The following is a 21,704-nucleotide window of genomic DNA, read 5'->3' as shown; positions in this document are numbered from 1 at the left end:
ACAATTTTAGGCCCACCTTACTCACCATCATCCCTTTGGTGCTAAAGGAAGACGTTTCAGTGAAATCGGTGTTATGTTTTTAAAGTTATTCACATTTTAAAGTTTAAATCTATTTCCTAGGGAGGGAGGGGAAGGGAGGGGGGAGGAGGGAGGATAAGGGGGTTGGAGTTTGGGGGAGGGGAAGGGGAGGGGGTGGGAGAGGTTGCTGCATCAATGCAGGAGAGGTTTGGGCCCAACGGGTCCACTTGGTCTAGTGTTTCTATAAGATCCCCTCTCATCCTTCTAAACTCCAGTGAATACAAGCCCAGTCGACCCATTCTTTCATCATACATTAGTCCCGTCAACCCGGGAATTAACTTGCTGAACCTATTCTGCCATCCCCTCAATGGCAATAATGTCCTTCCTCAAATTAGGAGATCAAAATTGCACACAATACTCCAGGTGCGGTCTCACCAGGGCCCTGTACAATTGCAGTAGGACCTCCTTGCTCCTAAACTTAAATCCTCTTGCAATTAAGGCCAATAAGCCATTAGCTTTCTTCACTGCCTGTTGTACCTATATGCTTACTTTCAGGGACTGATATCCAAGCACACCCAGGTTTCGTTGCACCTCCCCTTTTTGTAATCTGACACCATTCAGATAATAATCTGAATAATGGTCCTTGTTCTCAGCTTCTTGGACTGGCACCTGGTCCAGCCGAGCCCTAGGCCAGCAGTCCATTCCATCGCCACTGCCTCTCGCAGCTGGACTGTTTTCCAGCCCACTGTCCAACTCCCTCCTGTCTGGGCCGGTGAGCCAGGCCTGCTCTCGGGTGTGACACACCGGGGGATCTTCTGCTGTAAACAGGTGATCAACCTTGCTCCTCTTGACCGCCATAGCCGATTCCCTCTTCTTTGGTACTCCAGTCTTTGGGGGAATGAGCAGGGGTTTCCTCCCTACAGGCCACGACCTGCCAGGTCGTCGTGTGGCCTACTGGGTCTCTCCCGGCGGGTACCCAGGCCGTAGCGGGTGAGCTCCGGTGGGTCTGGTCGCAACTTGCCAGGATTCTCCAGCCACATTTTATTGGTTTCATAAAAATATTTGAGTCCATTAACCACAAAGGACTATGGAGCTGCTCTGTATGCCTGTAGTAATGGACCTCTAGCTGACATCTGTCACATTATGGCAAGTAAACCTTGATCTTAACCCCTCAAACATCAAATCAAAATGCAGCTTGTCATCCAGCAAATCTATTCACTGCCAACACTGACTTTTCTCAATGTGACACTGCACCTCACCTTCAACAACCCACTCAATAAAAGGCTCGAAGGGCTGAATGGCCTACTCCTGCACCTATTGTCGATAAAGTCGAGAAAATCTAAAGGACACATGGAGAACTGTTCAACCTACGTCATGAAATTTATCATTGCACTCAGTGTACAGCTTTTGGCCACCAGAGGAAGAGAGTATTTAGGGATGAAGACTTCAAAATAGGCGCAAAGTTCATTATCTGCAAGGCAGCAAGGCAGCAAATACAACCTCTCGGCTTGTATACCTGAGATGATGATCCACAGCTGGTGCTAGAAAGCACTAGAAAGATGCTGCCAAGATTGTCTCCGCAAAATACTCCAAATGCACTGGCAGGTTAGTGAATGAACATCAGTGTCCTCTAGTAGATCCAAAATGCTGGAGTAACTCAGCGGGACAGGCAGCATCTCTGGAGAGAAGGAATGGGTGATATTTTCTTAAATAAGCAGTTTTATTGCAAGTTAGACTATGATTGAATTAGTTTATATTATTGAATTGGATAACAGGACTTAGTGTAGCCAAATTTGCTGATGGTACAAAGGCGGATTTGTTAGCAAATTGTCAGAATGACAAAAAAGTATGGAGATGGGTTTTGTCTGCGGGCCAGAAGTTGGCAGATAGAATATAATATGGGAAAATATGAGGTTACCCACTTCAATTGAAAAAAAAAAACAAATTAAGAAGTGAATTGCTTAGAGTTGTAATGTCCCGTCATATCTGTTAGTCTTGTGTCATGTTCTGTGTTTAGATTCTCATTTCAGGTCCCTTGACTTCCTGCCATTGTAATTGTCAGCCCCGCCTTGATTGTTTCCACCTGTGTGCCCTTACCTCATGTATATATAGTCCACGCCTCCCTTTGTCCTGTGCCAGTTCGTATTGTGATTCATGTGCTCTGATCCATGTGCTCTCGGTCGTAGTATAGCTAGTAAGTAATGTTTGTAACTAATGTTTTTGTAGCTGAGTAAGTTTAGAGTTTTTGGTTCGAATCGCAGTGTTCTTTAATGTGAAAATTAAAGAACGCCTTTATTTTCTCCAAATTGACTCTTGTGTGTGAGTCGTGCGTTTGAGTCCAGTTCCTGTGTGCCCCAGAGCATAACAGAACGAACTGGCCATAATATGGACTCAGCCGACTCTAAGATTTGGAAATCAGCCCTTGCCAACCAGGGCACTAAGATCCAGCACCAGGAGGAGCAGCTGCGCTCAGTCAGTCACGGGGTGCGCGAGCTGCACAATAGACAAGGCGAGTTCCAGTCATCAGTGACGACCCAGATTAACCACCTCGCTGTACAACTCCATCAGGTTCTGGCTCGTCTCGACCCAACCTCGGCAGATTCTCCACTGGCTCACGTTGAACCTTCAGCCGGCCATCCGCCTGCTGTTTCGGCCACGCCTGCGAACCCCACGCTGATTCTACGCCTGGCTTCACCAGATAAGTTCTCTGGAGACTCGGAGAATTGTAGATCATTCCTTGTACAATGTGATCTCCACTTCAAGCATAACCCTGCACACTTCCCCTCAGACCAGGCCAGGGTAGCAGTTATTGTGTCCCATTTGACGGGACGAGCTGCAGCATGGGCCACTGCGGAGTGGTCTCGGGGCTCCACAGTCTGTCAGGATCTAGACCTCTTCCAAAGAACATTTAGCAGTATTTTTGATCACACTTCCTCTGCTAAGGAAGCTTCCCGAGTCTTACTGCAGCTAAAACAGAACACTCGCCCAGTGATAGACTATGCCATTGACTTCCGAACCCTTGCAACAGACAGTGGGTGGAATATGCCTGCACAAGTGGATGCATTCATGAATGGGTTGTCGGAGGCTATAAAGGACAGACTTTCACCTTTTGAGTTACCCAGTGATCTAAAGACATTAATTACCAGGGCTATTCGTGTCGATAACAGGATAAAGGAAAAGGAAAGACACCAGGCTGCTGATCATCCTCCCAATCACCAGGGGTGCTCCTCCGGGTCCTTCACACCGAAGAAGTCATCGTTCCCTGTCCATCGCTGGCCGGAGAAAACAGCGTCCTCTCAGCCGTCGGAGGAACCCATGCAGCTAGGACGAACCAGGCTGACTCCGGAGCAGCGACAGCGCCGCCTGAAGGACGGAGCCTGCTTTTACTGCGGTCAACAAGGACACCGTCTGGCCGACTGCTCGGTAAAAGGGGTGGCTCACCAGTGAAAAGGAAGACACTGGTGAGCCAATTCCCCGTTTCGGACTTACCTCCTCGACCTCTGACACAGGCCACCCTCACTCTGAATCAGCAAATTGTGACTCGGGGGGTTTTGATGGACTCCGGAGCCGACGAGAGTCTCATGGACTGGACTCTAGCTCGATCGTGTAAGGTTAAATCTGTGCCCTTGTTGCAACCTATTGTGGCGAGCGCTTTAGATGGACGTCAGTTGTTTGAGATAACTCATCGTACAGAACCTGTCAAAGTCATGTTCAATGCTAACCATGTGGAGATAATGTCTTTTCACTTGTTTGACTCAGCTCAACATCCCATGGTCTTTGGTTTCCCTTGGCTGCAGAAACACAATCCTCAGATTGATTGGCGATCTGGTAAGATCAGACGATGGGGGGTTGAGTGTCTTGTTGAACCAGTGAACAAAGGGGTGAGTTACGAGAAGATCGGGCGGTTTTGGGAATAAATGTTCTTAAATCTGAAGAAATAAAGATTTCTAATGATGATGATGATGACTATCCCGATCTGTCGAAGGTTCCACCATGTTACCATGAACTGAAGGAGGTGTTCAACAAGTCCAGGGCCACCACCCTACCTCCTCATCGACCTTTCGACTGCGCTATCAACCTGCTGCCGGGGGCCCCTATTCCCAAGGGGCGACTGTACTCCATATCCGGCCCCGAGAGGAAGGCGATGGATGAGTACATTGAGTCCTCCCTGAGGACGGGCATTATTCGCCCGTCCTCCTCGGCAGCAGGCGTGGGGTTTTTCTTTGTGGGCAAGAAAGATGGGTCACTTCGTCCCTGCATAGATTACAGCTTCCTAAACGAGATTACGATCAAGAATCGTTACCCACTTCCTTTGATGTCTTCTGCTTTTGAACTGTTGCACAGAGCCAAAGTATTCACTAAACTAGACTTAAGGAATGCATACCATCTAGTGAGAATCAGAGAGGGGGATGAGTGGAAAACTGGGTTTAACACCCCTAACGGGCACTACGAGTATTTGGTGATGCCGTTCGGGTTAACCAATGCCCCCGCAGTCTTCCAAGCTTTTATGAACGAGGTCCTCAGGGAATTTCTCAATGAGTGTGTTTTTGTCTACCTTGATGACATTCTTATCTTCTCTCCAGACATACAGTCTCATGAGCGTCATGTCAAGTGTGTGTTGCAGAAGCTCTTAGCTAACCGTCTGTATGTGAAGGCCGAGAAGTGCGACTTCCACGCAGACACAATGTCCTTTCTGGGCTACATTATATCGGCCGACCACATCAAGATGGACCCTGGTAAGGTCAGTGCAGTGGCCAATTGGCCCACCCCCACTAACAGAAAGAAGGTGCAACAGTTTCTCGGATTTGCAAACTTTTACAGGCGTTTTATTAGAGACTTCAGTGCTGTTGCTGCTCCTCTGCACTCTCTCACGTCTTCCAAGACCCAGTTCCAGTGGAATCCTCAGGCCGAAGCCGCCTTCCAGCGCCTCAAAACATTGTTCACCAACGCTCCTGTTCTGACCATCCCAGATCCCCAGAGACAGTTCATTGTGGAGGTGGATGCCTCCAACGAGGGGATTGGGGCGGTACTTTCCCAGAGAGCGGAGAAGGACAACCGGATTCATCCCTGCGCCTACCTGTCACGTAAGTTGACCCCCGCAGAAAAGAATTACGATGTCGGAAACAAAGAACTGCTGGCGGTCAGAGCCGCATTGGGGGAGTGGAGGCACTGGCTGGAGGGGGCCGAGCAGCCTTTTCTGGTATGGACAGATCACAAGAACCTGGAATACATCCGTAAAGCCAAGAGACTCAACTCGCGTCAGGCCAGATGGACTCTGTTTTTTAGTAGGTTCAACTTTTCTCTGTCTTACAGGCCCGGTTCCCAGAACACAAAACCAGACGCCCTGTCCCGACTTTATGACCCTGAACCTGATACCAGAGAACCCGAACCCATCCTGCCACTTAACCGTGTGGTAGGAGCGGTGTCTTGGCAGATCGAAACAGATGTGAAGCAGGCTAATGATGAGACTCCAGCGCCGAGTGGCTGTCCTACTAACTGTTTGTTTGTTCCTGTGACATTGCGCCCCCAGGTAATCCACTGGGCTCACACGTCCCTGCTCACATGCCATCCAGGTGCCAAGAGAACTGTTTTTGTGGTTAAACAGCGTTTTTGGTGGCCTTCACTTGAGAAGGATGTAGCTGAATATGTGGCCGCCTGCCCTGTCTGTCCAAGGAGCAAGCCCTCCAGACAAGCCCAAGCGGGCCTGCTGCACCCACTTTCAGTCCCTCAGAGGCCCTGGTCCCACATCTCCATTGACTTTGTTACTGGGTTGCCGGCCTCCAATGGTAACACAACTGTCCTGACGGTGGTAGACCGATTTTCAAAGATGGTACATTTTATCGCTGTGGCCAAGCTCCCCTCTGCCAAAGAGACGGCAGAGGTAATGATGTCTCATGTTTTCCGTATCCATGGTTTCCCTACAGACATTGTCTCGGACCGAGGCCCTCAGTTTGTGTCCAAGTTTTGGAGTGAGTTTTGTTCCCTCATAGGTGCCACCGTCAGCCTGTCTTCTGGTTACCATCCGCAATCCAATGGCCAGACTGAGCGGATGAACCAGGAGCTCGAGACCTGCTTGCGCTGTCTGATCGCGCAGAACCAGACCACCTGGAGCGACCATCTCATCTGGATCGAGTACGCACGCAACACACTTCCTACGGCTGCCACGGGACTCACACCCTTCCAGTGTGCCTACGGCTATCAGCCTCCCTTGTTCTCGGCTTATGAGGGTGAGGTGACGGTGCCTTCTGCCCACGCCATGATCCGACGCTTTCGCCGAATCTGGGACGGAGCTCGGAGGGTTGTACTCCGGGGTCAGTCCCGGATGAAAGCGGCAGCCGACCGCCACCGCAGATCCGCTCCGCATTATCGCCCAGGCCAGAAGGTATGGCTGTCTACAAAGGACTTGCCACTTCACGTCCACGCCAGAAAGCTGGCTCCAAGGTTCGTGGGTCCATTTCCCATTTCGAAAGTCATTAACCCTGTTTCGGTCCGTCTACAACTCCCCAGGTCATTAAGGGTTCACCCTACATTCCACGTCAGCAAAATAAAAGCGGTCAAGGAAATTGCACTCGTGCCCGCCTCCAAGCCCCCTCCACCCCCCCGGCTCGTCGACGGTGGTCCGGTCTACACAGTTAAGGCACTTCTTGCAGTCCGCAAGAGAGGTCGCGGTCGCCAGTTTCTGGTCGACTGGGAAGGCTACGGACCTGAGGAGAGGTGCTGGATTCCTGCCAGCTTCATTTTGGACAAAACTTTGATCAAGGACTTTGACAAGACTCATCCTGACCAGCCTGGACCGTCAGGAGTCGGTCCTAAAGGGGGGGGGGGGGGGGTACTGTAATGTCCCGTCATATCTGTTAGTCTTGTGTCATGTTCTGTTTTTAGATTCTCATTTCAGGTCCCTTGACTTCCTGCCATTGTAATTGTCAGCCCCGCCTTGATTGTTTCCACCTGTGTGCCCTTACCTCATGTATATATAGTCCACGCCTCCCTTTGTCCTGTGCCAGTTCGTATTGTGATTCATGTGCTCTGATCCATGTGCTCTCGGTCGTAGTATAGCTAGTAAGTAATGTTTGTAACTAATGTTTTTGTAGCTGAGTAAGTTTAGAGGTTTTGGTTCGAATCGCAGTGTTCTTTAATGTGAAAATTAAAGAACGCCTTTATTTTCTCCAAATTGACTCTTGTGTGTGAGTCGTGCGTTTGAGTCCAGTTCCTGTGTGCCCCAGAGCATAACAAGAGTAAACGACAAAATATTGAAGTGCAAAGAGATCTAGGGGGTTAAAGGTCATAAAACACAAAAGGCTGGCTATTATTTAGGAAGGCTAATGGAACATTGATCTTTATCACAGGGGATTTGAAATACAAAAGTAGGTAAGTTTTGGACATCTTCAGAGGGCAGTGGTGAGACGACCCTAAGAGTCTTCCACATTAACGGCCTGATGCTCTTGCTGTGGACTCTGTGCAAAGAAGGTTCACTATGCTGACTCCTGGGATGAAGGGGTTGATGTACGAAGGAAGGTCAAGGATATATTCGTAATCATTTGGAAGAATGAGGGGTGATGTTTTTTCAAGATGTAAGATTTTGAGCAGAATGACATGATAGATGCTGAGAGAACCTAGCAGGGGTACGTAGAACAAGAGGATCTAGTTTCAAAATGAGGGTTCACCAATTTAAGATAAACAAGGAAAAATTTCTCCTTTCAGCGGGATGACACTCTTTGAAATTCTCAACCCCACAAAACTTTGGAGGCAGAGTTATTGAATTAATTCACAGAGAAATTGACAGTTCAACTAGAAGGGAGTCAAATGGCAAGGAGAGAGACAAGGAAGTGATGTTAAGACCAAGACTGGTTCAGTCATGAATTTACTAATGTTAAGGTATGCTTGGGGCACCAAGTGACCAACCCCTGCCCTTGTTTATTTTTTTAAAACTGAATTCTTGCATTCAAGTTTGTAAAAATATCTGCATGAAAAGTCTAACCCTCCCCAAATTGATCAAATCGTATATAATATTATTGAATGCAGAACAGGTTTGAGGAGCCCCTGGCCTACTGTTGCTCCAACCTCTGTTTCCATGAATGTGCAATTGTAGGTAGCGCATGAAGTTGGTCAATATTTTTGCCCCCAAAACTGAAGCACTTTACCATTAAAACAAGTCTTGTATCTCCAAGAGAGATTAATTGAAGAATCTGAAGCAAACCACAGTTTATGTTGCAAAGTTTTCATTGCTCAACCTTTTGAAAAGTACAAGTAAAGCTTATTTGGGATTAGTGGGTCTAATTCATTGTTTACTCTATTTCAAAATAAATTGGAGTTTTCTAACACAATGAAATTGTAACTGATTTATTTCCAACGTCTGGAAACATTGAGTGACGCAGTGCCCCTCTCCCTTTCCCCAACCAGTGTAACAAACACTTGAATGGCAGCAACACTGCTTTTGAAATCTACTTGTGGATAACAGATAAATTGGGATTGGTTTATTATTGTTTTGTACAATGAAAAAAACAACTTTGTTTGGCATGCTATTCAAGCAAACCATACACATGCACAAGTAATGCAAATAGATAAAATTAACAGGTTGCCGAATAGTGATGGAGCAAATGCTGATAAAAAAACTTGCAAGGGCTGCAAAAAGGTAGATTGGAAGATTGGGAATTAATTCATAGCATATGGGAGGTCTGCTCAAAAGTCTGATAACAGTGAGGAAGAAGCTGTTCTTGAATTTGGTACTTTCAAGCTTTTGAATCTTTGTTCAGTGGGAGAAGGAAGCAGAGAGAATGGCAGGGATGCGAGTGGTTCGTGATCAAGTTGGCTGCTTTCCTGAGGCAGCATGAAGTATGAAGTATTGATGGAGTTATGGAGTCGATGGGGGGGGTGGTTGGGTTGGAAGGGGAAACGAGAGGGGAACGGCTGGTTTGTGTGATAGATTGCCTGATCGCTGTCCTGGGCAGAACAGTTCAACAAGGACACACTGTTGGCGATATTTACATCAAGGAACATGAAGATCCTCACAATCTCCACTTCAGCACCATGACACAGGGCATGTACTCTACCCCACTTCCTGAAGTCAGTGACCAGCTCATTCCTTTTGCTGACATTGAGAGGTTGTTTTCACACCCTGCTACTAAGCTTGCCATCTCCTTCTATTATTTGAGATCCAACCCACAACAATGGGTGTCATCTGCAAACTTGTAAATGGAGTAGGAGCAGAGTTTGGCTGCACAGTGGTGAGGGCATCGAGATATAGTAAAAGGCTGAGATTCTGCTGTTCTGGGACACTGATGTAGAGAATTATCATGGAGACTATTTTATTGACATTCCTTATGAAGTGTGATCGGTGGGTCAAAAAGTTAAAGATTCAGTTGCAGAGGGTGATGTTGAGTCAAGTCCAGGAGAATGGAGATGGGTTTGGTCGGAATTAAGGTGAATGTAGAAATGGAAGCATAAATGCTATCGCGACATTCCAGGGATGAGTGTGGAGTCCGTGTAATGGATGAAGACCAGCTGGGAGGCCATGTCCTACCTCTTGATGAACTTTAATATGGTGGATGTCAGATGGTGGTAGTCGATAAAGCACATGTTTATCTTTGGCACTGGGATGATAGCGATCTTCCTAAAGCAGGTGGAAACCGCACATTGGTGCAGGGAGGGATTAAAGATGTTCACGATGGAATGGGCAGGATCTGAGGACTCGACCGGAGCCTCCACCTGTTCCAGTTGCTTTGCACAACAGTGGTTTTGAGGAACAGAAAGTAATTTTTAAGGCAAACAGCCTACTCTAAAAGGCCAGACAGGATGTATATTTTGCTGCAGGAAATGAAGATTTGCTCCTGTAGCTGACACAAACTGTTACATTCACAGAATTGTATGTCGTAGATTCAGGCCCTTCAGGCCACCACATCCATGCTGGCCCTTTTGCCCATCTACACTAATCTTATTTGCCTGCACCAAACAAACCTCCAGATAAATAAGTTCATACCTTTCTAATTCTTGTCTATTTAAGTGCCTGATAAAACGTCTCTTAAATGTAGTGATTTTTATTTTACTTTACTACCTGCTCAGACAGTCAGTTCCAGATATCAACCACTTGCTGTGTGTAAAAAAAATCCCTCAAGCTTCCTTTAAAATTACTTCCTCTCACCTTAAACCTAGTTTCCTGTTTTTGTTATCCTTGTCATAGGAAAAATATTCAGACTATCTACTCTATCCATGTCCCTTTTCATTATTAATATCCCTCCATCAGATAAACCCCTCAGCCTCCCCCACTCGAGGGAGAATAAACCAAACCTGTTAAATCTCTCTCCTTAACTCAAATCCATGCAACATCCCAGTGAATTTTTCTCTGCGCACTCTCCAGTGCAATCAATAGTTGCTATGGTGTAGTGACCAGAACTGCACAATATTCTAAATCCAATCTAACCAGTCACAACATTGCATTTGATGCCAAAACCTATGGAGGCAAGGTTGATTTCTTCATCACCCTGTCGATCACTGTTGTCAAATTCAGGAACTATGTATTTGAACCCCAAAGTTCCTTTGTCCATCTACATTCCTTAGTGGCCTACCTTTTCCGGGTGCCCTAATATTTAGGTAACTTCAACAAACCCTCCCTCCCCCTCCATTAAAAGTCATTTAATTAGTTCCATATTTCGCAACTATATGTCCCTCTTGGGCTCCCACCCCGTCTCTAGTCAATGGTCAGCCTATCAGGGATCCTCCTTGCCCGAGGTAATCTGTTGCCAGCCCCAATTTGTCCAGTTTTTTTTCCTTCGCTACCAGTTTCTCCCCCCACTCCCATCAGTCCGAAGAAGGGTCCCAACTCGAAAAGTCACATACTCATTTCCCCCAGAGGCTACCTGAGTTACTGAGTTATTCCCCAACATTTCATGTTGATCTTTGGTATAAACCAGCACCTGCAGTTCTCATTATTACATATACACTACCCCATTTGATTTCCCAAAATGCATCACTTTGCAGTTTTCAAGATTAAACTCCATCTGTCATTCTGCCCATCTTTCCACCTAATCTATATCCTGCTACACTCTTAGACAGGCAGCATCTCTGGAGAGAAGGAATGGGTGATGTTTCGAGTCAAGACCCTTCTTCAGACTGAAATATCGCTTAGGCACCTTACAACCCAGTGGTATGAATAATGATTTTTCTGACTTCAGGTAGCTCCGGCAATGCCTCTCTCTCTATCCCTCCCCCACCCAAGTCGTACTAGCTTCTCATTTTCACCCTACAAACAGCTTCCTTTATCATCATTACTTTTTTGCATGTCTTTCATTCATTGTTCTTTACCTCTCCACACCGTCTATATCTCCCATTTCCCTTATCCCTAACCAGTCTGAAGAAGGGTCTCAACCCAAAACGTCACCCATTCCTTCTCTCCAGAGATGCTGCCTGTCCCGCTGTTACTCCACTTTTTGTGTCCATTTTCAGTTTAAACCAGCCTCTGCAATTCCTTCTTACACTCTTAGACAACCTTCCTCACTATCCACAACACAACTCACTTTCCTGACATTCACAAACTTACTGGGCATACTTTTGCATCTTCATCCAAGTTGTTGGCATATAGACAGACACAAAATGCTAGAGCAACTCAGAGGGTCAGGCAACATCTCTGGAGAAAAGGAATTGGTGACGGGAGTTGAGAAAGGTCTCGTTCCAAAACGTCATATATTTCCTTTCTCCAGAGATACTACCTGACCCGCTGAGTTGTTGCAGCTTTTTGTGTCTATCTTCGGTCTAAACCAGCATCTACAGTTCCTTGGACACACTTGTTGACATATAGCATATCTCCATTTTAATGTTGCTGCTTGGCTTGATCCGGGGCATTACCAATCACTCAACTACAAACAGAAAGCAAGTTTGCACACACAAAAAAAACTTTCCTTCAAGGCCTCACTCAAAAAAGCTGGAGTAACTCAGCGGGACAGGCAACATCCCTGAAGAGATGGAATGGGTGACGTTTCGGGTCGAGAGTCCCTGCTCATGTCAATAGACAATAGACAATAGACAATAGGTGCAGGAGTAGGCCATTCAGCCCTTCGAGCCAGCACCGCCATTCAATGCGATCATGGCTGATCACTCAATCAGTACCCCGTTCCTGCCTTCTCCCCATACCCCCTCACTCCGCTATCCTCAAGAGCTCTATCCAGCTCTCTCTTGAAAGCATCCAACGAACTGGCCTCCACTGCCTTCTGAGGCAGAGAATTCCACACCTTCACCACCCTCTGACTGAAAAAGTTCTTCCTCATCTCCGTTCTAAATGGCCTACCCCTTATTCTCAAACTGTGGCCCCTTGTTCTGGACTCCCCCAACATTGGGAACATGTTATCTGCCTCTAATGTGTCCAATCCCCTAATTATCTTATATGTTTCAATAAGATCCCCCCTCATCCTTCTAAATTCCAGTGTATACAAGCCCAATCGCTCCAGCCTTTCAACATACGACAGTCCCGCCATTCCGGGAATTAACCTAGTGAACCTACGCTGCACGCCCTCCATAGCAAGAATATCCTTCCTCAAATTTGGAGACCAAAACTGCACACAGTACTCCAGGTGCGGTCTCACCAGGGCCCGGTACAACTGTAGAAGGACCTCTTTGCTCCTATACTCAACTCCTCTTGTTACGAAGGCCAACATTCCATTGGCTTTCTTCACTGCCTGCTGTACCTGCATGCTTCCTTTCATTGACTGATGCACTAGGACACCCAGATCTCGTTGAACTCCCCCTCCTCCTAACTTGACACCATTCAGATAATAATCTGCCTTTCTATTCTTACTTCCAAAGTGAATAACCTCACACTTATCTACATTAAACTGCATCTGCCATGTATCCGCCCACTCACACAACCTGTCCAAGTCACCCTGCAGCCTTATTGCATCTTCCTCACAATTCACACTACCCCCCAACTTAGTATCATCTGCAAATTTGCTAATGGTACTTTTAATCCCTTCGTCTAAGTCATTAATGTATATCGTAAATAGCTGGGGTCCCAGCACCGAACCTTGCGGTACCCCACTGGTCACTGCCTGCCATTCCGAAAGGGACCCATTTATCCCCACTCTTTGCTTTCTGTCTGTCAACCAATTTTCTATCCATGTCAGTACCCTACCCCCAATACCATGTGCCCTAATTTTGCCCACTAATCTCCTATGTGGGACCTTGTCGAAGGCTTTCTGAAAGTCGAGGTACACCACATCCACTGACTCTCCCTTGTCAATTTTCCTAGTTACATCCTCAAAAAATTCCAGTAGATTTGTCAAGCATGATTTCCCCTTCGTAAATCCATGCTGACTCGGAATGATCCCGTTACTGCTATCCAAATGCTCAGCAATTTCGTCTTTTATAATTGACTCCAGCATCTTCCCCACCACTGATGTCAGACTAACTGGTCTATAATTCCCCGTTTTCTCTCTCCCTCCTTTCTTAAAAAGTGGGATAACATTTGCTATCCTCCAATCCACAGGAACTGATCCTGAATCTATAGAACATTGAAAAATGATCTCCAATGCTTCCACTATTTCTAGAGCCACCTCCTTAAGTACTCTGGGATGCAGACCATCAGGCCCTGGGGATTTATCAGCCTTCAGTCCCATCAGTCTACCCAAAACCATTTCCTGCCTAATGTGGATTTCCTTCATTTCCTCCATCACCCTAGGTTCTCCGGCCCCTAGAACATTTGGGAGATTGTGTGTATCTTCCTCAGTGAAGACAGATCCAAAGTAACGGTTTAACTCGTCTGCCATTTCTTTGTTCCCCATAATAAATTCCCCTGCTTCTGTCTTCAAGGGACCCACATTTGCCTTGACTATTTTTTTCCTCTTCACGTACCTAAAAAAACTTTTGCTATCCTCCTTTATATTATTGGCTAGTTTACCCTCGTACCTCATCTTTTCTCCCCGTATTGCCTTTTTAGTTAACTTTTGTTGCTCTTTAAAAGAGTCCCAATCCTCTGTCTTCCCACTCTTCTTTGCTATGTTATACTTCCTCTCCTTAATTTTTATGCTGTCCCTGACTTCCCTCGTCAGCCACAGGTGTCTCTTACTCCCCTTAGAGTCTTTCCACCTCTTTGGAATAAATTGATCCTGCAACCTCTGCATTATTCCCAGGAATACCTGCCATTGCTGTTCTACCGTCTTCCCTGCTAGGGCCTCCTTCCAATCAATTTTGGCCAGCTCCCGCCTCATGCCTCTGTAATCCCCTTTGCTATACTGTCTTGCCTACTTCATACAGAAAGGCAACTATGGTTGCAAAGGTCACGAGTCGCCAGCAGGATGCAGTGCTAGCCTTAAGTAACCTTTGGTTTCCTCGTTTGGAACATGACAAACTCGTCCTGCAAGTGGATCATTTAACGTCTCCAGCAACGCCAGTGTGTGAGATGTTTGCCATGTTGCGACAAACCTCGACCTTTAATGACCAGCGGCAGAAATGGCGGAGCCGGTGCAAGGGCTACGATGCGCTCGCCGGCCCGCCCGCCGCTGCCTTTGCAGAGGGTCCGGAGCCCCCGGGCGATCTGGGGAGAGAGTCTCACGCGCTCTGGGCTGTGCAGGGCAGGACTGGGCTGGGCGCTCTGGGCTGTGCAGGGCAGGACTGGGCTGGGCGCTCTGGGCTGTGCAGGGCAGGACTGGGCTGGGCGCTCTGGGCTGTGCAGGGCAGGACTGGGCTGGGCGCTCTGGGCTGTGCAGGGCAGGACTGGGCTGGGCGCTCTGGGCTGTGCAGGGCAGGACTGAGCTGGGCGCTCTGGGCTGTGCAGGGCAGGACTGGGCTGGGCGCTCTGGCAGAACGGGCAGGACAGGGCGGTGCAGGGCGTCTGCATGCTCCTCCCGGAACCGCACCACGCAGGTGTCGGAGCGCAGCACAGAAGTGCAACAAACTTTGCTGAACTTTGTATTATTTTCAAGAGAGATGGTGACGTCAGTAACAACTCCTGATACATGGGATCCTTTTAACTAGAGTATGTAGGGGTATGAACTCTGCAGTTCTGACCCACTTTTATTAATGTAACTGAATAAAATTGATATGTACTAGATGGGACCAAGCACAAATAAGTCCACTGTAGGAAAAAACTCTTTGCAACCAGTACCCACGCGAGCAAAACCTGCACGAGATAGCCCAGCTGTTGGCGGTTGTACAGTAGAAAACAGAAACTAAACGATCACTTTAGGAGAAAAAGTAATGAAGATCTTTTCTAGATGGTGACAACGTTTACTGTGGGGAAGCACTCACTCACACACTCACTAACTCACACTCACTAACTCACACTCTCACTCACTCTCTCTCACATTCACACTCACTCACACTCTCACTCACTCACTCCTCTCTCTCTCTCTCTCTCTCTCTCTCTCTCTCTCACACACTCTCACTCTCTCTCTCACTCACTCACTCTCTCTCTCACTCACTCTCTCTCACACTCATTCTCTCTCTCACTCACACACACTCTCACTCTCACACGTCAGCCAGCCCGGTGCATAATTAAATCAATGTTGTACCGGGGGGAACTGAGACGCGCACATTAATTACCTCAGATTTCTTTATTTTAAAAAAAATGAACTGTGTTGTAACGAGGTTATATTTTAGAAACAAATAATAATAAAGTGTTGAAAGTGTTTTGTGAGCCGCGCGGCCGTCGCGCCCTGACGACGAGTGACGTCACGCTATTTGCATAGTGACTCCTCCCCCCGCCAACACTTCAACTCAGAGACATCGGATATGAAAAGTATCGAAGCCGGAGATGGGAGGGAGAAGAAACTTACTTGTCAGATGTTTGTGCTGAAGGCGAAGGCACCGATGACGGCGAAGGCGCTGTTTGCAGAGATGTTGCGTCCAGTGGAGAGGAAGGGAGGGGAGGGGAGGGTGTGAGCCGCTTCCTGCAGCTCTCCAGCTGAGCTACTGACTGCGACCTCAGACCCAGACCACTGCCACTCCTGGCTGCCCGGGGAGGTGCACGACAGCCCGGGGAGGTACACGACAGCCCGGGGAGGTACACGACAGCCGGGGGAGGTGCACGACAGCCGGGGGAGGTGCACGACAGCCGGGGGAGGTGCACGACAGCCGGGGGAGGTGCACGACAGCCCGGGGAGGTGCACGACAGCCCGGGGGAGGTGCACGACAGCCGGGGGAGGTGCACGACAGCCCGGGGAGGTGCACGACAGCCGGGGGAGGTGCACGACAGCCGGGGGAGGTGCACGACAGCCGGGGGAGGTGCACAACAGCCGCGGGCTTTGCTCTGTGTGCCAATCGATGCCTTTCAGTTACACTGACGACTGACTAACTTTTGCGGTTGAAGACTTGTACTTAAAGTTTTCGAGTGAGAATAAAACAGCCAACGAAAAATAGAGTCCGAGCCACACAGACACACACACACGAGGGCGGCTTTCTTTATTAAGGTGAGGAGCGTATTTTTATTTTTTCCTTCAGAAGAAGGGGGGCTTTTTACAACAGATAATTTTCTGTTGAAGGTTTCCTTATCCGCCGACCGGATCTTCAGTAAAACTGGAGGAGGGTTTGTTTTTTTCCCCCCAACTGCACGTTGAATGTAAATGTTTTCTCCCCTCCCCGGTTGTATGCATGTCATTCTGTTGACGGGAAGCCGGGGCCGGTGCACGGCCGGGGCTGCAGCTGCAGCTTGATCATGTTGTGGTGGAACTAGGAAACGAACGCTCCGCTCTGGGTTACATTCGAGTAATCGCCACACTCCAAGGCACAGCACAGGCCACAGCAACACAGCCACGTCCCTGTCCCTTCCACCCACTGGTTACTTACGTGGTGTTTGCAGTTTCACACTTCAATGCTTGCAAACATAATATGCTCGCCGGACATAATTTTATTCTCCCCAGAGAGTTTCATGTTTTGATACTGAGGGCCTTTTATTTGCATGTTAGTTTTTTTTCTCCAGGTTTTGTCAGTGGTGAAGAAGAGGATGGATTGGAGCCGAAGTCTGTTGCTGTCTCTGATCTGGATTAGTGTCTGCATTCCCACCGCATGCCTCGGCTCTGGAGCCGGATCTCCAGCGGATTCAAGCGCCAAGGAATTCGTGCAGCCGGCATCCGGAAATCCAGAGACTCCTGCAGGTAAACTCCAAACTATATCACAGTATTTTACAATTCAGGTTCATGAACAACATCACATGTCTCACGATAGGCACAATTGGTTTGTTTGTTTTAGGTAAATCTGACAAGGAAAGCAATAGATTAAATACCAAGATCCTGCAAGTTGTATTGTATTATTTTCAAGAGAGATGGTGACGTCAGTAACAACTCCTGATACATGGGATCATATAATTCTTTTTAACTAGAGTATGTAGGGGTATGAACTCTGCACTTCTGACCCACTCTTATTAACGTAACTGAATAAAATTGATATGCACTAGATGGGACCAAGCACAAATAAGTCCACTGTAGAAATAACCTCTTTACAACCAGTACCCACGTGAGCAAAACCTGCATGAGATAGCCCAGCTGTTGGCAGTTGTACAATAGAAAACAGAAACAGAAGCTGAACGATCACTTTGACTCGGAGAAAAAGTAATGAAGATATTTTCTAGATGGTGACAACGTTTACTGTGGGGAAGACTAAAGAGCATTCATTTCATGCGCACATCACTAAACGCTGCTTCACAGTATTCAGAAAGATGCATTTTGACTTGCGGGTGAAAGGCTGGCATTTATAATTGAGAATTGAGTTGCACAGTGCCTTGGTTAGAGTCTATCTGCGGTGATACGATCGGCTTTCAGAACCTCAACTCATCTTTGATCCTTGGGGAATGTCAAGTGTTTATTCTCTTTGGTGAGGTCAGAGATTCGAAAGAATAAAACGGTTCATGTTCTTTTTGGTTTTGGTGATGTGAACTGAGATGTGAAAATAATAAAAATAGTTCAATTGGGTGGATACGGACAAATGATTTTGCTGGCGTGGAAAATCCAGGGCAGGTGGACATAATGTTGCAGCTTAGCTTTCAGGGAACAAAATCAGGAAGCACTCTTGCACGTTTGCTATTGAGGGCGTGCAGCGTAGGTTTACTAGGTTAATTCCCGGAATGGCGGGACTGTCATATGTGGAAAGACTGGATCGACTAGACTTGTATACACTGGAATTTAGAAGGATGAGAGGAGATCTTATCGAAACGTATAAGATTATTAAGGGGTTGGACACGTTAGAGGCAGGAAACGTGTTCCCAATGTTGGGGGAGTCCAGAACAAGGGGCCACAGTTTAAGTATAAGGGGTAGGCCATTTAGAACTGAGATGAGGAAAAACCTTTTCAGTCAGAGAGTTGTGAATCTGGAATTCTCTGCCTCAGAAGGCAGTGGAGGCCAATTCTCTGAATGCATTCAAGAGAGAGCAGGATAGAGCTCTTGAGGATAGCGGAGTCAGGGGGTATGGGGAGAAGGCAGGAATGGGGTACTGATTGAGAATGATCAGCCATAATCACATTGAATGGCGGTGCTGGCTCGAAGGGCCGAATGGCCTCCTCCTGCACCTATAGTCTATTGTCTAAATCTTAAACTCACTTCCCTGATATCAGGAGGTGAAATTCAGGTTCGCCCTCAGCAGACTTTTAACGAAGAAGAATATCAAGTTACAGAACCAGATTGATAAATGGAACTGGGTTACAGTTACAAAACACAAGGAAGTGCAGATGCTGGAATTTTTAGCAAAACACAAATGCTGGCGTAACTCAGCTGGTCAGGCAGCATCTGTAGTGGAAATAGAGCCAATGTTTCAGTTACAGGCCATAGTTTTCTTGCCAAAGTAATTTACGAGTGATTTAGTTGACAAGTAAATAAATAAATAGTTAAGGAGATAGAGAACTGAGTAACATGGTCCCAGGACAACAACCTCTTCCTCAATGTCAGAAAGGCAAAGGAGCTGGTTATTGACTTCAGGAAGCTTGGTGGAATACATGGCCCTATCATCATCATTGGTGCCAAAGTGAAAATGGTTGAGAGTTTCAAGTTCCTTAACGTAATATTACCAACAATCCGTTGTGGACTAACCATGTTGATGCGGCAGCCAAGAAGGCACATCAAAGCCTCTATTTCTCACAAACTTTGACAGATGCACCATAGAAAGCATATTGTCGGGTTGCATTACAACTTGGTTTGGGAACATTTCTGCCCAATGGTTAGTCCACAACTGCATTTCGTTGTCTACTGCATTTCGTTGTCTCTGTACTTGTACACTGCACAATGACAATGAAGTTTGTATTGTATATTGTATTGTATAAGACTATATGGAATTGTAAAGTTGTAGATGCCACCCAGTCCATTACACAAATTAGACTCCCCACCGTTGACTCCATCTGCACCCCGTGATGCCTCAGAAAACCAACTAACGTAATCACAGACCTGTCCCACCCTGGACATTCCTCTTCTCCCTGCTCCTGTCGGGCTAAAGGTGCAGAAATTTGGCTAATAAAATGGATTCATTATTCAAGCAGGAAATTAGGGATGCGTGTAGCAAAGGTACAGCGGTTATCATGGGTAACTTTAATCTACATATAGATTGGGCCAACCATTGGTAACAGTGCTAAGGAGGAGGATTTCCTGGAATGTAAACAGGGTGGGTTTTTAGGTATGTAAAAAGGAAAAGATTAGTGAAGACGAATGTAGGTCCCTTACAGTCGGAGACAGGTGAATTTATAATGGGAAACAAGGAAATGGCAGAACAGTTAAACGAGTACTTTGGTTCTGCCTTCACTAAGGAAGATACAAACAATCTCCCGGAAATACAATGGGACCGAGGATCTAGTGGGAGGGAGGAACTGAAGGGAATCCACATTAGTCAGAAAATGGTGTTAGGTAAACTGTTGGGACTGGTGGCAGATAAATCCCCAGGGCCTGATGGTCTGCATCCCAGAGTACTCAAGGAGGTGGCCCTAGAAATCGTGGATGCATTGGTGATTAATTTCCAATGTTGTCTCGACTCTGGATCAGTTCCTGTGGACTGGAGAGTAGCCAATGTAACTCCACTTTTTAAGAAAGGAGGGAGAGAGAAAATGGGGAATTATAGACCAGTTAGCCTTACATTGGTAGTGGGGAAGATGCTGGAGTCGATTATTAAAGATGTTATAGCAGCGCATTTGGAAAGCAGTGACTGGATCGGTCAAAGTCAGCATGGATTTATGAAGGGGAAGTCATGCTTGATTAATCTTTTGGAATTTTTTGAGGATGTAATAGGTAGAATGGATAAAGGAGAGACAGTGTATGTGGTGTATTTGCACTTTCAAAAAGTCTTTGACAAGGTCAAAATTAGAGCACATGGTTTTGGGGGTAGGGTATTAACATGGATAGAGAACTGGTTGGCAGACAGGAAGCAAAGAGTAGGAATTAACGGGTCCAGGAAGGCAGATTATTATCTGAATGGTGTCAGATTAGAAGGGGAGGTGCAACGAGACCTGGGTTTGCTTATACATCAGTCACTGAAAGTAAGCATGCAGGTACCGCAGGCAGTGAAAAAAAACAATGGCATGTTGGCCTACTTTGTGAGAGGCTTTGAGTTTAGGAGCAAGGAGGTCCTACTGCAGTTGTACAGGGCCCTGGTACCGTACCTGGAGTATTGTGTGCAATTTTGGTCTCCTAATTTGAGGAAGGCCATTAATGCTATTGAGGGAGTGTAGCGTAGGTTCAGCAGGTTAATTCCCAGGATGGCGGAACTGACATATCTCGTATCTCTGGTCTCCCTCTCCCCTAACTCTCAGTCTGAAGAAGGGTCTTAAGCCGAAATGTCACCCATTCCGTCTCTCCAGAGATGCTGCCTGTCCCACAAAGTTACTCCAGCATTTTGTGTCTATCATCGGTGTAAACCAGCATCTGCTGTTCCTTCCTACACATCAGATTGAGGTGTTTGATGGATAACCATCACATAAGGCAATTAAAGTACAACTGCTCCAGTGAAGGTGATTATTGCTGTCTCCTCCATAAACCTGTACACAGAATTCATCAACCTGCCACTGGAATATCTTTACGTCTGCTTTTCACAGAATTTGAAATTTGGGTTACTGCAATATCCAGAGGAATAATTAACGGCATTATACGTTCAGCACCATTTTTCTTTTGTGGACCTTGTGAACTGGTACAGTTGACACTAGTAGAAAAAAACCTAATGTCGAAAGAGTGAAATTAGTCAACTTGACCTGATTACAGCAGGGAAGATTTTTAAATTTAGGTTATTTTTAACTCAAAGTTGAAGTTAAGCATAACTTTAGTTTAGTTTATTATTGTCGTGTTTACCGAGGTAAAGTGAGAAACTTTTGTTTGCATGCTATTGAGTCAAACAAAAGACTATACATGATTACAATCAAGCCATCCACAATGTACAGATAAAGGGTATAATAACATTTTGTGCACGATAAAGTCCAATAAGGTCCGATTAACGATAGTTCAACGGTCTCCAATGACATAGATGGGAGGTCAGGACCACACTGTAGCTGGTGAGAAGACCATTCAGTTGCCTGATAACAGCTGGGAAGATACTGCCCCTGAATGTTGAGGTATGAGCTTTCAAACTTCTCCCTTCTCCCATCAGGCAAGAGGTACAGAAGAGGGAGTGACCAGAGTGAAACTGGTCCTTAATTATGCTGGTGGCCTTGCCGAGGCAGTGAGAAGTATAGATGAAGTTAATGGAAGGGAGATTGGTTTGTCTGATGGTCTGGGCTACATCCATAACTCTCTGCAATTTCTTC

The 21,704-nt window shown here is 46.7% G+C and overlaps 1 protein-coding gene and 1 long non-coding RNA gene across 3 annotated transcripts in view; one reads left to right on the top strand and one right to left on the bottom strand.

Annotated features, from left to right (window-relative positions):
* The window catches only part of LOC144594211 (uncharacterized), a 74,743-nt gene extending 58,811 nt beyond the window's left edge, over positions 1–15,932 (bottom strand). The window contains exon 1 of the long non-coding RNA XR_013547370.1: positions 15,777–15,932. This is a non-coding gene — a long non-coding RNA (uncharacterized LOC144594211). The remainder of the gene's footprint in view (positions 1–15,776) is intronic.
* stim2b (stromal interaction molecule 2b) overlaps positions 15,720–21,704 on the top strand; it is a 133,669-nt gene continuing 127,684 nt past the window's right edge. The window contains exons 1-2 of one of the 2 annotated variants that reach the window (XM_078400383.1): positions 15,720–16,409; positions 16,905–17,093. In XM_078400383.1, coding sequence (XP_078256509.1) covers positions 16,943–17,093 — 151 coding nt within the window. In that variant the 5' untranslated portion in view covers positions 15,720–16,409; positions 16,905–16,942. The remainder of the gene's footprint in view (positions 16,410–16,904; positions 17,094–21,704) is intronic. The other variant, XM_078400376.1, reaches the window with a different exon arrangement.

Source organism: Rhinoraja longicauda, chromosome 1 (assembly GCF_053455715.1).
Source record: "Rhinoraja longicauda isolate Sanriku21f chromosome 1, sRhiLon1.1, whole genome shotgun sequence".
NCBI classification, from domain to species: domain Eukaryota; kingdom Metazoa; phylum Chordata; class Chondrichthyes; order Rajiformes; family Arhynchobatidae; genus Rhinoraja; species Rhinoraja longicauda.
This window is presented reverse-complemented; position numbering and strand designations above follow the sequence as displayed.